This window comes from Varanus komodoensis, unplaced genomic scaffold (genome assembly GCF_004798865.1).
Source record: "Varanus komodoensis strain SLA01 unplaced genomic scaffold, ASM479886v1 scaffold2, whole genome shotgun sequence".
NCBI classification, from domain to species: Eukaryota; Metazoa; Chordata; class Lepidosauria; order Squamata; family Varanidae; genus Varanus; species Varanus komodoensis.
In genome coordinates this window covers 58,007,642-58,024,449 of record NW_025335568.1, presented here as the reverse complement: position 1 = coordinate 58,024,449, position 16,808 = coordinate 58,007,642, and the positions used below count along the sequence as shown (strand labels likewise).

The 16,808-nt window shown below is 46.0% G+C and overlaps 1 protein-coding gene across 2 annotated transcripts in view; it reads right to left on the bottom strand.

Moving 5' to 3' along the window:
* Positions 1-10,444: 10,444 nt before the first annotated feature.
* TTC7A (tetratricopeptide repeat domain 7A) overlaps positions 10,445-16,808 on the bottom strand; it is a 184,363-nt gene continuing 177,999 nt past the window's right edge. For both annotated transcript variants that reach the window (XM_044428394.1, XM_044428395.1), the window contains one exon: positions 10,445-16,345. In XM_044428394.1, coding sequence (XP_044284329.1) covers positions 16,124-16,345 — 222 coding nt within the window. In that variant the 3' untranslated portion in view covers positions 10,445-16,123. The remainder of the gene's footprint in view (positions 16,346-16,808) is intronic.

The following is a 16,808-nucleotide window of genomic DNA, read 5'->3' as shown; positions in this document are numbered from 1 at the left end:
GTGGCTTAGGTGGACTCCAGGGGCTGGTGGAGGACAGGAAGGCCTGAAGGAATGTTGTCCATGGGGGGCGCGATGGGTCGGACACGACTTCGCGAGGAACAACAAGAACAAATGTAGGATTACAGTCCTAAGGAGCTTGGGTTTGGGGCTATTTCAAGGACTCACTATTCCTGATTGAGCGCACCTAGATATGAAAATTACTGGCAGCAGATCTGCTCTGGACTGCCCACTTCACACTCCTTGAATTTAGGTAGATGATGTCTGAGATGGGAATACCCCCTATGGGAGAATTCTCTTTTGAGAGAGACGCATAAACCTTTGAAGTTGATGTCCTCATGGCACTGAGATGGCGTTTTACATTTGCCGAGGTCTTTGGCACGTCATCAAAGCTGGTTTTAACACAACTGGAATGTTACTAGTGGCCCTGCTGCTTTTATTACTTCCATTTGCTTTATTGCTTCTTTCTTAATTGTTAAATTTTAAATGCGTGTTTTAATCTAGATGTTATTGGATTTTTAAAAATATTGTTATTCTCGCTGGGTGCCTTGAGACTTGTTCTACTGAAGGGAGGCATGGAAATATTTCAAATAAAGAAAATGAAGGAATCCTTCAAAAAGCATTTCTTTCTGTGTGTGGAAAAATGGAATCCTGTCTTGGACAGTTTGCAGTTTTTGTAAATACTTGTATTTAAAAAAATCAAAAATAATAGCATTGCAATTCAATTCTATGAATGCCTATTCAGAAGTAAATCCCAATAAATGCCATTGACATTCTCTTCCAAGTACATTTGTGCAGGTTGCAACCCCAAGGACCTCCCCCCCAAAAAAACTGAGAATAATGGGGCATACTTCTTAGCAGCCATGTGTAAGATTGCACTGCTGGGTTGAAATCCTAAACATACTTGTTAGGGCTTCCATCCCACTGAACAAAAATGCCTTAAGTTTATTTGTTCACTCTGATTATTTAGATGAACATTTCAGTCCTAATGGTGTGGTGATAGCTCCCCTTCCTCCATCCCATCAACAATGTATTTTCTTCTGTTTTTCCAAGGCAGCCCCAGGCAAAGATTTTGTGTAACTAAAGCATGCAAATAATTTTTGCTCCTCATTTCAGAGCATCCGTGCATGGTTCTTTTGAAAGGGGGGTGTCATTTGAAGGAGTTCCATATCTCCAGTTCTCACTGGGCCGGTAGTTACAGCCCGGCATGAACCCTCAGCAATCTGTGGTGAGACCGATGCCCGACTCCATCTGAATCCGAAGTCAGGCCAACGATTCAGTTGCTCCTAAGGCAGCATAAATAACGCTCTAGATTTGCTGGCGTTGTTGCTGGATCTGCTCTTCAATGACTTGAGTAAGTGCTCGATCTGTCCTTTCGGCATCCCAGTGACCACAAACATCTCGTGGTGTGTTTGTGCACTGAGTGTGCATGGGCAGAAGGTGATCAAGCCATGTCAAAGGGAGCAGCCGAGCTCAAAATGCGGGCAAGGAAGGGAGGAATGGCTTTGAAAAGAAGATATGGAATAGTATCCAGTTTAGTAAGGCATTGAGTGCCCCCCTTGAAATGAATGAGACTGAAATGAGGACTAGAATGGGATTTTATTTATTTGTTTATTAGATTTATATGCCTCCTTTTTCTTTCTTTTTAAAAAAAGAACTCCATGGAAGCCCCATCAGTGAGGATGTTCAAGCATAAGCTGGACATGCACATGGTAGGCATGTCATGAGTGGAGCCAGCTGGAGTCAGGGGTCAGACTAGATGGCTCGGGAGGCCCCTTCTGACTTGCTCTGTTTCTATGCGTCTCACTCAAGATGGCTTGCATCATTCTCCTCCTGCTGCTCTCCATCTTCTCCCCATAACAACAGCCCTGTGAGGTAGGTTGGCCTGAGAGACTATGACTGGCCCAAAGTCACTCAGTCGGCTCCGTGGTTGTGTGGGGACTAGAACCCAGACCCACTGAGTCCCAGTCCCATGCTCTGAACCACTACCCCACACTGGCTCTCTGGTCGTATGGATGGATATGACCCATGGACTTGTCCATGCACTTGGGTGGCTCAGTCCACACAGAAGAAAGGGACAAGCCAACCAGGTCAGGAGCTTTCCTGGACCACTTTGAGATATTACTTCCTGCACTCCTGGCTTATGTTAAAATATCCTACCTGGGAAGATGGACAGGTCTCTTACAAACCTCTCCTCAACTCAGCCAAGGCCAGGAGGACTCAGGTCCTCACCCACACTGGGCTCTGAGGCACGGGCAGGAGACCAGCCACACAAGCAGCGACAGGGACCTGTCAGTACACACCTGCTGCTGCTCCAAAGACACAAAACTGGCCCTGGAGAAGCAAAACAGAGACTGGATCTCTTTTTGACCCAAAGAGTGTCAGAGAAGCTTTGGGGCTGGAGGCACCGCAAAGGCTAAAATACCAAGAAGATCAACGTGTTTTACCTTAAGCGCATAGGACCTGCTGCAGCGCCCTTCGGCTCAGACGCGTTGAAGCCTCTGAACTTGGCACCCAGTGCAGGGAGGGATGCACACTGCGCCCAGATGTGTCCTTGGGGAGGAAGCTGGCAGGACCAGCCCATGCACAGCTGCAGGGCTCTGGAACCGAGGCTCGGAGTAATCCCATTTCCCATCTCCCTGCTGATCATGTCGGGAGGCCGTGGGATTCGCCTTGAATGCCACTCATTCAGATTTAGGAGAAGCTTTCCAGCCTTTGGGAATGTGAGAATAACTGTGCAAAGGCCAGGAAAGAGCCAAACCTTCTGTGATGCCAAAGCTCTGGGAATGCAGCCCATGGGGAGACTCCGGGGCTGGCTTTGGATTCTGCGCGGGATGGATTTGAGGTTCCAGCCCCTGCTGTCCTGACATCGGGACAGAAGGCCTGCTCTGCACAATTAGGAGAACATCTGTGTCTCCCCTTTATGGAGGTCAGATCAGAAGTTCCAGGAGAGCAATGTCATTTGCCACAAAATTACCAGTTTGGGCTGAAAGAACCAACGATCTCTACAGTGAACCGCAGGTCTAAAAATGTGTTCAACAGAAAATTACTTAGGATTGGTTCTGAATTGAGTCAGAAGTACAATGTAAAATGAGGCAGGGCAATGACACATTGAAAGCCTCTGGAAGCACCCGAGTGAAAGAGGCTCGCTTCCAAGAAAGGCATCTTAAAACATGGATTTTGGTAAAAATGTGGCAAATATGTAAAGTGCTGCTTGACTGAAGATTGCAGTTTTTGTTGGAAAAGCTGTCTCAGTGCAACTCCCATGAATGAACTGAAGTCAAGCGTCAAGCAAACAGAAAGCTGCAATACCCATTTACCCAGGAGTAAGACCCAGTGAACATAATGGGACTTACTTCTGAGTAGGTATGAGTAGGATTCTGCTGTTTTATAAGCTTCCGTGGTGTTCCCAGTCAGTCTACTTTTTCTGTAAGTGCAAACGGCCAGCGAGGTTTCCAACGCGGCCTTGACGATGCACCGATGGAGCGAAAGCTCACGGGATCTCTCATGGCCGGGTTTGCTGCTTCCCAGGCAAACAGTAAATTCACTCTGAATAAGTTTGCCCGTGGTTTTGGCTGTGTAAGGACCCACACTTGGAGAGTGAGTTTGCTATTGCTGTTTTATTTCTGTATCTTCCAATATCTGGCGCTCTTGGGGAAGTTTGCAACAATCAGCTACCTTTCATTTTCTACCCAGTAAAGGGAACAGCTGCATGTCTGAAGGGTGCAGTCTTATGCATGCTTAGACAGAAAATAGCCTGACAGCTCCCAGCATGGCTGGTTGGGGTATCCTGGGAGCTGTAGGTCTTTTCCCCATCTAAACGTGCGCAGGATTGTACCTTCAGGGGACGATTCATCCACTCCTGTCTCTATGCCCTGCTGCTTTGTGATAAAACGGACCGACATCCATGTAGGAGCTGCTCATTTAGAGCAGTTCCAGATCAATGGAGCCTCTGCTTCTCTCCACAGGGCGGTATAAACGTTTTGCTCATAGCTGCTTTCAGATTTCTCAGGAGCTGCATAAAGTGGATTGAACTGTGGAAATCTACAGTTACATGAATCCTCATTCCATCAGGGGAGTTATTAGTCCGGACAAACAGAGGCGGGCTCTTTTCTTGGGGCTGGAACTTCTCAGCCAGCCCCATAACCCTTTTCTGACAATGCAGAATGAGTATGTCACACAGCAATGGCTGAAGCTCAGGTCCGTCACCAGTTTTGCCAGGAGTCCATTAACATGTCCATGGGAGACACGGAGAGCGAGTTACAGGGACAGCCTTTGTTCTACTCATATACAGCTGCTGCTTGGAAACTCATGGGATGGAACAGGAGTGGCCAGGTTCCAAAAAGAGCAGGAGCTCAAGCTCATGGGGGGGAAAGCACAGATTTTCACCTGTGATTTACATATGCTCTAAAAACTGTGTGGAGGTGTGTTCCTTGGGAGAACCCTGCTTCCTAGAGATAGCCCTCTTTGTAAAAACAGATACATGGACCAGGGCAAGGCAGGCATGTGATTTCAGAAAAGAACCCTTGGCAGAAAAATTCAAGGGTGGAGGCAGCCAGAAGCGAAGCCCATGGGCACCAAAAGCCAGATCATCTGGTGGGATGAGATGGAACAGAGATCATCAGAGGTCCTGAAGCTTTATTTAGCAAGTATCCGTGGGCAACAGGGTGGTGGGGCAGATGGCCTTGCAGAGATCTGAGGCTCCCAGTGAACTATCTGGGCCCCAGCCCTAGTAAGGTATCTCCTAACATGGCTAGGCAAGGATCTTCGCATTCCTTCTGTGGCTACCCTGATCGGTAAAGAGCCCCTCCTCCTCCTCTGTTTCTTGCTTGCAAACTCACTGAGTCTGCCTGCAGGTAAGAGAGAGCAGAATGAGGCCTTGCCAAGACTTGGGGGTAGCTCTTGCAGGATGCATTTCAGCAGTGGGAACTGTGGGGTTTCGCAGATGTGGCTGGACTGCAATTTCCAGGAGCAGAAGCCCATTTTTCAAAGTTGGTGGGTTGTAACCCCACAGAACCAAACAGACCTCTTTAAATAAATGAACCTCCACAATAAATTTAAGTATTCATGTATTCACAACATGTATATACCTTTTCACATTCCAGTATGGAGATTTTGGAGCAGTACTTAACAAAAGATAAAACAGATAAAAGAACAGAACAATATGTTTAAAACAAGCTCAATAAAACTATGGCCGGTAAATTCAGGAAATAAATGTGTTTCTGTTGTTGTTTAGTCACAAAGTTGTGCCCGATCCAAGAACAACATTCCTCCAGGCTTTCCTGTCCTCCACCATTCCTCAGAGTCCACCCAAGCCCACACCCACCTCCCCAGTGACTCCATCTAGTCAGAACGGGTCTCACCCATCTAGTCTGACCCCTGGCTCCAGTCGGCTCCGCTCATGTCATGCCTACCATGTGCATGTCCCTACAGAATTGTTGTGACCTGTTCTTGAAATCTGTGGGAGGACTCCTGAGTCGGTGAGGTGCGGGGGATATTCTTACTCATCTTGCGCCTACTAAATGTGGTAGGTACCAGTTGTCTTAGGGGCCATTCAAACTTGCTTGCAAGTGGTTGTCCAGAAAAATAGTTTGTGGGTACAAGTATATTTGGATCAGGACCAATGGACTTATCCATTTCTTTCTTCTATGTCTGTCTTTACCTCTTTCCTTACTCTTTTTTGTAGCTTTAAATAACACTCACACACATGAATTTGCATATATCTGTGGCAATGAATGCAGAAGAACCCCAGTATCCATTGGCTCTGTTACAGCATTTTCACTTAACCGCAGTTGACCTTGGTCCAAAAGAGAAGTCATAAAGTGCTTCCTTTAAGAGAAAATTCTCAATTTAACAGGAAAGGGGGTGGGGGGGGGGGAGAATGCTGCAGTTGCTAGGATGTATGGTAAGAACGAATCTTCTATCTCTGGAATTGAGAAAAAAATGTATATGGGCAGTATATAGTATTATTTATTTATTTATTTAAAATATTTATATGCTGTCCTAATTCGCAAAAAGCCTCAGGATGGCTTAAACCATAAAATAAGATATAACATAAATAAAATCCCCGGCCCACACTGGCTGCAATTAAAAACATAGAAAAAAACCAATATTAAAACTTATTAAAAGATCACTGGAATAAAAAGGTCTTAACCTGATGCCGAAAAACAAATAATGACGGCGCCAGGCAGACCTCTCTGAGGAGCGCATTCCATAGATGGGGCGCCACCGCAGAGAAGGCCCTCCTCTGGGTACTATGCCTCCTAATATCTTTCACAGAGGGTTCCCGGAGAAGGGCCTCTGCTGCCGATCTCAAGGGGCGGGAGGGCAAATATGGAAGAAGACATTCCTTCAGGTATCCAGGTATTATCACTATTATCCACAGTTTCAGGCATCTGTTGGGGGTGTTTGGAACCTACCCTTGCAGATACAGGGATCCTGCTGTACCTATGAAAGGCGTGTATATGAAAATACAACTTTTTAGCAATTATACATGAGTGTAGAAACATAGAAACAGAGCGAGTCAGAAGGGGCCTCCTGGGTCATCTACTCTGACCCCCTGCTCTAGCTGGCTCCACTCATGACATGCCCACCATGTGCATGTCTAGCCTATCCTTGGACACCCTCACTGATGGGGTTTCATCCATCTCCTGTGGAAGCCCATTCCATACCCTCGGGGTCCTAACTGTCAGGAAGTGCTTCCTGGTATCCAAATGGAACCTTGGCTCCCTGAGCTTTGCTCCGTTGGAGCGCGTCCTGCCTTCCTCTGCAGGGGAGAACAGGTCTCTACCCATCTCCGTGTGACACCCCCTCACATACCTGTATGTCGCCAACATGTCCCCTCCGAGTCTCCTCTTCTCCAGGCTGAAGAGACCTAGTTCCCTCAGTCTCGCCTCATACCCCATCCCCTGCAAACCGGCCACCAACCTTGTGGTCCTACACTGCACTGACTCTAACCTGGCTATATCCTTTCTGTAATGAGGGGCCCAAAACTGAGCACAATACTCCAGTTGTGGGCGCACCAGAGTCGTGTAGAGTGGTAGTAATAAACAAGAGTGCCAGATATCTTTTTGAGGGGGCATCTATATGGATTTACACATTCCTAACTGAATCATAGTTTTCCTATAAAATGTTAGACATATTCTCTGACAGAGTCATAAATGTGCATCTGTGATCTACCTTCTATCTATTCCCCTATCACCTTTTTCTTGGAAATAATCAAGACAGGAGAATGAGCCATTTACAGCGACATCCATTCCTAACCATTTGGACTGAGCAGGTTTCTGCTCTGGAAACCCAAGCTTGTAATACGAAGCAGTATTTATGTTGTCAGTCTAGGACAAAGGGATTTGGAGCCTTGGATCCTCTTCTAAGGAAACATTCATTTGCTAATTACCTCAGCCAGACAATGATTGTAGGTTGATCAGTACACCACCTTTAACCCACAATGACCAGACTGCCCTTAACTCCTTGAACTCACATTTTCCTGAAATCGTACACGTCACTGTGAGCCCAGCTGTAGGTTGCCTCTCATATGACAAGTGAGTGCGGGAACCTTCTCATTACTAATGTATAAACATACCAGTTTCCAGGCAGTTCTAATTAAGGCTGCAGTTATTCAAAAGGGGGCAAGGTTATGCTATGAATGTCAGTGAAGAATGGCACGCCGGCTTGTGTTGTCAGGTGAATGCAAACAGGTCTCCTTCACATCCCGTTACACCAGTCTGTCTCTCCATTATTCCAGGAGCAACCTGGTGCCCTCCAGAGGTTTTAGACTGGGAATCCCCCCTTTTGGACCCACAGGCACATCTGGAGATTTGAGAAACTGCTGTGGGCACCACCACTCATTGCCTAATCAGTGGATTGCCACTTTGGCATCCACCTGTCACACCAATGGATTGTAGGCAGTTGTGTTATCCAGCAAAATCTTGGGCACTGCAACATCTTTTTAATACAGGATTGTCTGATTTATCTCATTACTGGCAGCTCAATACAGCTTATGCTTCTTTGCATATGCTTTGACAATGCCAGTGATTGTATCTCTTTGGGAGGAGATTGTTACACCAATACATTGTGTACTGGAACAGTCTTTAATATTCACTGTGTATAGGCTCTTTTAAATTATTTATGTGCTTCATGGAAATTAAAAAAGGGAAGGTAAAATGGATTTTGTATAGCTAATGGCAGCTTAAAGATTGATATTATAAAAGCAAAAGACAATATAGTGCAATGGAATAAGGATGCTTTGATATCTCAATTGTGGGCATAGAGCCCTATCTTCAAATGGCAGCTTGCTGGGATATTTCATTCTCTTCCGTTGAATCGTATGTATAATTGCGATGAAGTTGTCTCCACTTCACACAAGTCCATGTACATATACTTGAAGAAGGGACAATATTGTAGTGCTTGTGGGCACTGTGAAGTGTCCAAGGCCTTGCACGGCGGACCCACATCTTAGACCGCATCTCTCGCAACCCTTGCCGGGAGGCCAAGCTGGCTTATACTACTGGGAGTTGTACTCCAGCACATGGAGAGCGCAGCAGGCTCCCTGCCTGTGACCTGCTCTGATTATCCATGTGCCTGATGCCCACCTACCAAGTCTTAAAACATGTATCTGCCCCAGGCAGCTTACGTCTAAACCTTGACCCATGGAAGGCAACAGCAGAAGAGGAAGGAAGCAGAAGGGGGTGAATAGGGAAGAATATGTTTTCATTTCAGGGGCATCTATCTTAGAACCAGACCAAGTATAACAGAAGAGTAAACATGTGTTTTATGCAAATGTCTGCTCCATCCGCATAACGGGGTGAGGAGCGACGCCTTATATGTAAAAGGGAAGCCGTGGGAAGAAAGAGAAAACCATCCCTCTCTTACCTTGTAGTACTCCATTGGTTTAAACAGTTTACACCCTGAGTAAACTCCTTGAGTAAACTAGTACCCGGCTTGCCATGTTGTCCGTTGCCCAACCTGTGCTGAGTGCAATCTTACAGACTAATTATCACTAAAATCAGGGCTTTTTTTTTTGTCATAGAACGCACCGGAACAGCATTCCGGGACCTTTTTTTCCAATGGATTTTACGAAGTGATTTTGAATCGCCTGTCGGAGTAGCAGGTCAGCAGCAAACATCATTAACATAGTGCCTGCGGGCTGCTTTTGTGTCTGCGCCGCCCGGCTTGGGACGCTGCTCGGCTTGGGATTGGTGTGTGTGGTACCGCGCTGAGAGCTTACTGCCGGAGGCGACGTGAGTTCTGGCACTTTTTTTTTTTTTTTAACAAAAAAAAGCACTGACTAAAATCATGTCCCTCTCTCCACACACCGGGGCAGCCAATCAACATATGACCTGAGGCCATCACATGCCCAGAGCTGTTAGTTCATCTTGCATGAGGCCATTCATATTCTGTATGGTCTGCCCAGTCTAACTCAGGTTCTATTCCCACTAGGTTCCAAAGTGAAATTTGCACAAACTCCTTTCATTGGAAAAGAAGGGCTGAGTGGTGAAAGAGCAAACAGAACAAATGCTTCCTAAAATTTTGAGTCCAAGAGGAGCAGTTTAGTATCAGTGGTGGGAGCCCCCTCATTTATACTTCATTGTTTTACTTCATGGCCCCAAGATGTTTTCCACCAAAGGAGGCTGCCATTTCCCCACCCCCACCCCCACCCCAACACGCACACATCGTCTTGGTCCATACAACATGGAAACCCACCTTGGCTTCCCTTCCTCGCAGGCGCTATCACATCGTGCCACACACCTGCGGACAGCACAACCTGGCGAGCATGGGATGGAGGCAGCAGGGACTGAGGTTTAGACAACCACAGAATAACTCACGGCTCGTTTTAAAGTTATTTAAGGGTTGTGTAACCCTCAAAGTACTCTGCTGCCTGGGTTCACAGGACACGACAAGCCATGGCAAGCTGGGCATTCATGGGGCCGCGCAAAAACAGCCCCTGCAGGCACCCGGATCCCATGAATAAATTAAGCCATGGTGTGTTGTGTATTCATATTTAGCACTTGCCCTGGTAACTCCATGAGATCCCTTTCCCATTACATCAGGGTAAGGGAAGCAAATAATGCCTATGGCAAATAATGGCTAATGAGGTGACATATAAATCGAAAAAATAGCAAATAATAATGCAAGTGAATTGGAAAACCTGAAACAATCTGAATTTTGGATCATGTTCAGTGTGACATAGTGCCAGTCCTGATCTTTGAAGACTCCTGTCGCTTTCAACTTTAATTGGTGTGGGCATGTGCCGTCCAGAGACCCACTGGGTACTGGACAGGGTAAAAATACCCAAAGAAATAAATAAAATAAATACATTGTCTTCTGCAGCCAGTATCTTCAGTTCAGGGCATTCCTCAGATATTTGAAGCATGAATGCATAGCAAAGCTTCTAATACTTGTAGCATGCATTCCAAAAAATGAGCAGAAGAGACTTAACATCTTTTTCCATGAGATTTGTTTATTCATCTGGTGAAATTTAATGTCACTGTGCTTCATAGGAAACCTTGATTGCATTGCAAGCTACTTTGCAAACAAAACTTGCAAACTAGCATGCAGGGCATCCTTGAGAGTTACATTTTGGAATTGTGGGTTCAAAGAGGCAAGGAACAAGCTTGTTAAGGATTTCTGAAGCTGTTCTGGACAAACAAGAGAATCTCGGTTCATTACACAGTTGGTGAACATCAACCAAAGGCTCTTAAATTAATCATGTTATAGAATGTATTTATTTGCATGGTTTCTAATTCTCTGCAAAACATCATCTTGACAAAAGGAGTCTTGACTGCATCTCATAAAAATCAAAGGGATTTCAGTTCATCATGACTAGGCAGTTTTTATTGCTTTCAACAATATTTAAGAGTTGCCAAAGTTTGCTGGATCGGCTCCTTTCTGCAGAAGGGCAACACATTTAATAAGTAATAATTTACAATAGTTCTAAGTACAATGACCTGTTAGATAAATGAGACTCACAGTATCTATGCTGAAGCCAAAATGGAACTATTCAAAACCAGCCAGTCACCATAATACAATGGGAAAATTCTCCATGAGAGATTATAAAACATTTAAACTCCCCTCCCCACCCTGAAACTCTCAGGCACAAAGGTGCAACTTAATGGATTTTTCTGTAGTATTATTCTAGGAGTGCCCAGTCTTGTACAGGTTTTGGTAGACATCATTATTCCAAGGTGCCTGTCCATTTGCACCTTCCCTCGTTCCCATCGGAATGCTGAGACATGATGCAGTGCTGCTGAACAGGAAAACTAAGGAAAGAACCATTTCCACTGCCATGGTGAGGAACCCTTTCCCCTTTGCTATCCTGTTAAAGACACTGAGATGCCTTTTTTGACACCAGAGAATGGGCCGGCAAATATGGAGAGGGAAGATTTCAGGGTCCCAAGATGGCAGGGCCAGGGATGGCAGAGGTCCATTTGCAAACAAAGCTTATTCCACACCCGTGTGATGCCTTTGCTGCATCTTACAATACAGAATTGCTAATACAATTACAATATGGTTAAGAAGAGAAGAACCACCATAGAGGACCAGATCAAGTCCATCTAGTCTAGCATGCTTTTCATACAGTGGCGGCCCGCACGAGAAATCCATTGTTCCCCAGCCACGCATACTGCCTCTGTTGCTAGAGATGGCATATAAGCATCAGAACCAATAGCCACTGGTAGCCTTGGGCTCCATGTACCTGTTTATCTCCCTTTAAAGCCATCTGTTTTGGAGGCCAACACCACATCTTGTGATAGTGAATTCTGTAGTTTATCACATATATGTGAAGAAGTCCTTCCCGTTAACCTGTCCCGACTATCCCACCAATCGACTTTATGGGTGACACCAAGTTCTTGTATTTTAATAGGCAGAGAAAAATGTCTCCCTCTGCTTTCTCCATGCCATGCATGTTTTTATACACCTTTATGATGCCTCCACTAATTTGTCTTTTTCCTAAGCTAAACAGTCCCTGATGTTGTAGCCATCTGTCATACGGGAACTGCTGCAAGCCCTTGATCATTTTAGTTAAGCCTATGGATTAAATAGTTCATGGACATGACATAAAACAGGCCCCAGGATGGAGCACCTCCTAATGCTTGAACCATAAAGCCAGTTCCTAAGAATGAGAGAAACGAACGGTGACCCCCTTTAACAACAATGTGCATATCTTTAAAAATTCTAATTGTGGGAGTGTGCAAACTTGGATCACAGTGCAACATGTTTCAAAAGTGCACATGTTCAGTCTCATTGTACAATCCAGTTACTGCCAAGTACCCAGCAGGAAGATGGACTTTCTCAGATGAGAGGATGAGGCCAACTTGAATGGTCACAGCAGAACAATCAAAAGCAGGTTGGAAGGGTACTGAAATATTGGGAAGGAAATCCCCTGAAGGTCTACGTTCTTTGAGATGGAAAGAGAGAGAACCATTCCATGGAGAAATGTATGGTTCTACCATAAGCATTACATACTACAGATATTGCCGAGAGCAAAAAGATGGAAGCAATAGTTCACATCCTCTGTTGCAACGTTAGGAGCATCTTGGCACAAGCCCATTTTAAAATAAGATCCTTTAGAACAAAAGGCTCTATTCAGTAGTCGCAAGGAGAAAGAAAGTCTTCAAAAATGCCAGCTGGTTGTGGGTGTGCCTTGATCCAATACCTTTTGGAGCACAGTGTTGCTTTGGCGGCCTTCTCCATGTCAGCCTTCCCCAGCCTCGTGTCCTCCAGATGTGCCAGACTGTAAATTACCATATTTATGGGAGTTGTGCACTTGGAGGGTACCAGATCGGGGGAAACAAGATCTTCTTTACTGTGACGCTTCCCATGGACCTCAGCTGCCTCTTTCTGCTTGGTTGGCTGACGTTTTGAGGCAGCTTTTCCCTCTTTCTCCTCCTGATTTTCCTCCTCTATCTTATTAACTCTTTCAGCTCAACTGTTTCACCAAAGGGGTTTTTTTGTATTAAAATAAATACTTTCAATGTGATTCTTCCTTTCTCTCTCCATTCATTTATCCATTTTCTCCCTGCAGAAAGTTGCAGAAAGTGAACAGGGCAATGGGCACAGGTGCCAAAAGGAACAAACCAAGCCCTGAAGTACTTGTTGTGAAGAGGCTGAGGGTAGTAGAGACTGAATGCCTAGAGCAACCGGTTCTGTTACTGATTTTTCTAGGGGATTCTATGGTGTTTTTGCACCATGAATGGAAAAGTGGAGGTACCAGCATGAGAAAACCATACAGCAAACCTATGTTTCTTTACATGGTTTCCAGAGACCAAATATACCACCATATTTTACAACTGGGTTCAGATGACATTACAGTCCAGCAAGGGTAACAAACCACCATGACTTCTCATGACATGTGACCCCAGCCATTCTCACCCCTACAGCAGCTAAATAGGCAAGGGAGCTGGAACGCTGGTCTGATTCCTTAGCGACGCTCATTTATCTGTAATGGTTGTTAGGTGCTGGGTGTGTTTGAAGTACTCTTAGAATTCCATATCATAAGAGATGTGGAGTTGCTGCCCTCAGCATCTCGTTTCTTCCTTCCACTTGCTTTGTAGGTCCGCTGGGATGGATGAGCGGTCCTGCTGCAGCTTTATTGCTCTGACAAGCCGAGTCAAAATGCTCTTCTGGCCATACCCGTTTTCTCTTCTACTACATAGTTTCCCATGCTATGCCGTGACACAATCACATAAGGTAGTGCAAATACACAAGGGTCAGACAGATCTTGGCTTGCACTGGTGGCCGGCCAGCCAGCAGTTGTCCTTGCTGTGAGCCTTGCCAAATGAGTCTCTAGACACTACACTGCACTCCCGAGCCAGCACAGCTGTGAAGAGGGATGGGAGGAGAAGGGAACGGGAGACTTGCCCCTGTCGCATCAAGCCTCAGGCACCCAGAAACAGGAGCCCGAATTGCAGGCGCCTGCATTTCTTCGAGGCCCAGTGCAGCAGCAGAGACAGTCCAAGACACTCCCCATGCTGCTGACATCAAGCCAGCTCCGGCTTTCCTCAGTCCTTCCAAGTGCAGGAGATGGTGAGCTCTCCTTGCTTCTGGACCATGTTCAGAGCAAAAGCTGTACTCACCAAGAGTGAGCTGGCATGTTTGTGCATCCCTGAAAATAAGAGCCCTGTCCATTACTTTCCCATGTGCTGTTAAAAAATAATCTCAAGCAGGGACACAATCCAGCCACTTTTGCTATATTTGATTTCAGTGAAGGAGATTTAACCCCAAGCTTAAGTCTTCCATTGAAGTGAATGGAACTTCAAAGAGCTGAGCCTTCGTTGGTCCATGCCACATACAGAAGTGGATCAAAACAATCCTATTATGTATATCACTACAGAGAAATACAGGGTATATGTTTGTTCCAACAGGCCTATCTGCTTTAAAAATATGTATTAGATATGATTCAGAATATAAACACTAAAAAAGAAGCTTTCCCTAGTACTATGAGCGGCTTTGCCAGGATTGAATATGTAAAATGGAAGGAAGTGTTAACAACAGGGGGAAACGTTGGCTGAAGAGGATCTATTTTGTCGCTCAGAATTTGATTTATAGCATTCATGATGATAGCACAGAGGAGGCTGTCTGTGCACTATAACACTATTGTCTCTCCCGAGCAGGGATACCGAACCGCTGGCTCCTGGACCTAATCTGGCTGGTGGAGGTTCTGCATTTATTCCACAGAACCTCCTTGGAGTCCTCAGGGAGGGGCGCCAAGCTGACCAAGTTTCTTTCTCTGATTGGTTGCTTTCTCAATAAGAAGGAGGGCAAAATGGGTGGGACAATGTTGCCAGGGGGACGGCCCTGTCCACTGACGTCATCCAGTCCATGGTGGGCTTGGTGGGGGGCAACCCAGGCCTCCACACAGAGAAAGTTCTGCTCTGTGCCAGATCTACAGTGACCCTGTTAATGCCCATGGAGAGGCTGAAGAGAACGTGGGCTGTGGATTGTAGGCCATTGTGCTTGTCTTCACATGTTTATATATCTTCGCATACTCCCGCCCAAAGGTTTTATTCTTAAGCTTGAGGAACTATCCACCTTCACCCTTCACAGCAGTGGAGCAGAGGAAATTGGCAGACAGGGCCCAGGAATGAAGACAGATGTGCCATTAGAAGGCACACATGGGCTTCCTCTTGAACGTCATGGTCAGCCTCCTGCAACGTGTGCTTGCAGCCAAGGGCAGCCAGGCAGGGGGAAGAAAAAGATGCCTCCGTGGAACTGTGGGCAGGCCTGCACGGGAACAGTCCGTGCCCTTGATGGGCTTTAAAAAAGTAAAAAGGAGTAAGATGTATGGGTTGAATAATGAACTGATCTTAGAGCTGCATCTGTTTACAACAAATTTTGCTCGTAAGATTCTGTGAGAGAGGATGGAGAGCAGAATATTTTTGCGCGTCATCTCTTAGAATCCAGTTATGATAGTATTTGGCAGCAAATCCAACTCAAGTGTCACAGCAAAGTCAGAGTGAACTCAAAAATACTTTTTTCTTCCATAATGAGGAGCGGAAGTAGGCAGCCAAAGTCACAGCAGGCAGCTTTAGCACCCATACAGGCCCCTTCTTTGCGGTGCTGTCAGACAGAGGCTTAGAGGGAGACATGCCATGTTGCTCAGCACCGGCAGTGCCCCAGGCACTATCCAGTAGCTGCAATGACACGTACAACTGTCTTTTAAGCTAGACTTGCAAATCTGGTGCACATCAAGCTTAAACCCCGTTTCTTCCCAGCACCCATGTATTGTGACCTTCCGGGTGTTTGCCAACTCCCGCTTCTCCCACCACCAAATTTTTGCACCCCCAGGCAGAGAGGTTAGTCCCTCCTATGGTGTCATACATATCTGCTGGCCTCTGTTCCTAGTTGGGTCACATTGTGAAGGCTGATTCAGGCCAGCACTGCAAATTGCAACATCCCCAGCAGCTAGAAAAAGAATTGCATTTCCCCAGCAACCATCTATCTTGCGGCCTGAGTGCTAGAATAATGCAATATCCCTGAAACTGAAGCACTTCCTTATGGAAAGATTTCTAAATTCTAGGCAACAACTGAGCAACTATATATTTATTGCACTGTAAACAGATTGCTTAGCTTGTGTGCTATTGGAACTACCTCCAGAGAATGCACCTGTGCCCATGCACAGAGAGAGCCATCACAGTTCCCTGGGGATAACTGTGAAGGGGATGACAGGGCTGCTGGATTCGAGGTCCAGAGCTGTCAGGAAGCATTCGACGGCAGCTTCGCTTTTGCCCTGAGCATGAAGAACTTCTCCAAGGCTGTTCCAGGCTTTGTGGCTGGTGCTCTGCACCTGGACTGCATCCTGCAGGACCTTCTGAGCCAAGCTTCTACGACCGAGTCTGTTCAGGACCAGCCCCTGCCAAGGAAAAGCAATCCAGCGTTAACAAAGTTCAGTTGTCCTATGTGAGCGGAAGGCCTACTGCTCCAGCATCAACAACCATCTTTTTCCTGTTGCAAAATGTTATTTTGCTGATGCTAAATGTGTGTTCTTATGCATCAGCATCGTATTCCAGATTTTCCTTCTTGACGGAGTGAGGGTGGGCCTAAATGGAGATTTCCAAGTCTTTGGCAGCAGCACAGACACCCCCAGACAGAGAAACTTTCTAGAGGAGAGCTTACCTATGAATATGGAATAACCACGAGTAACCAGCAGATCCATTCACAAATTTTGCAAAATTTTCTTAATGCCAAGTGGATGGCTGGTGGTTCTTCAAATGTTGCTGCACTACAACTCTGATCATTCCTGACCATTGGCCACCCTATGCAGTGTTGATGGGAACTGGAGTCCCATCAGCCTCAGTCCCCTTAGGCAACATCTG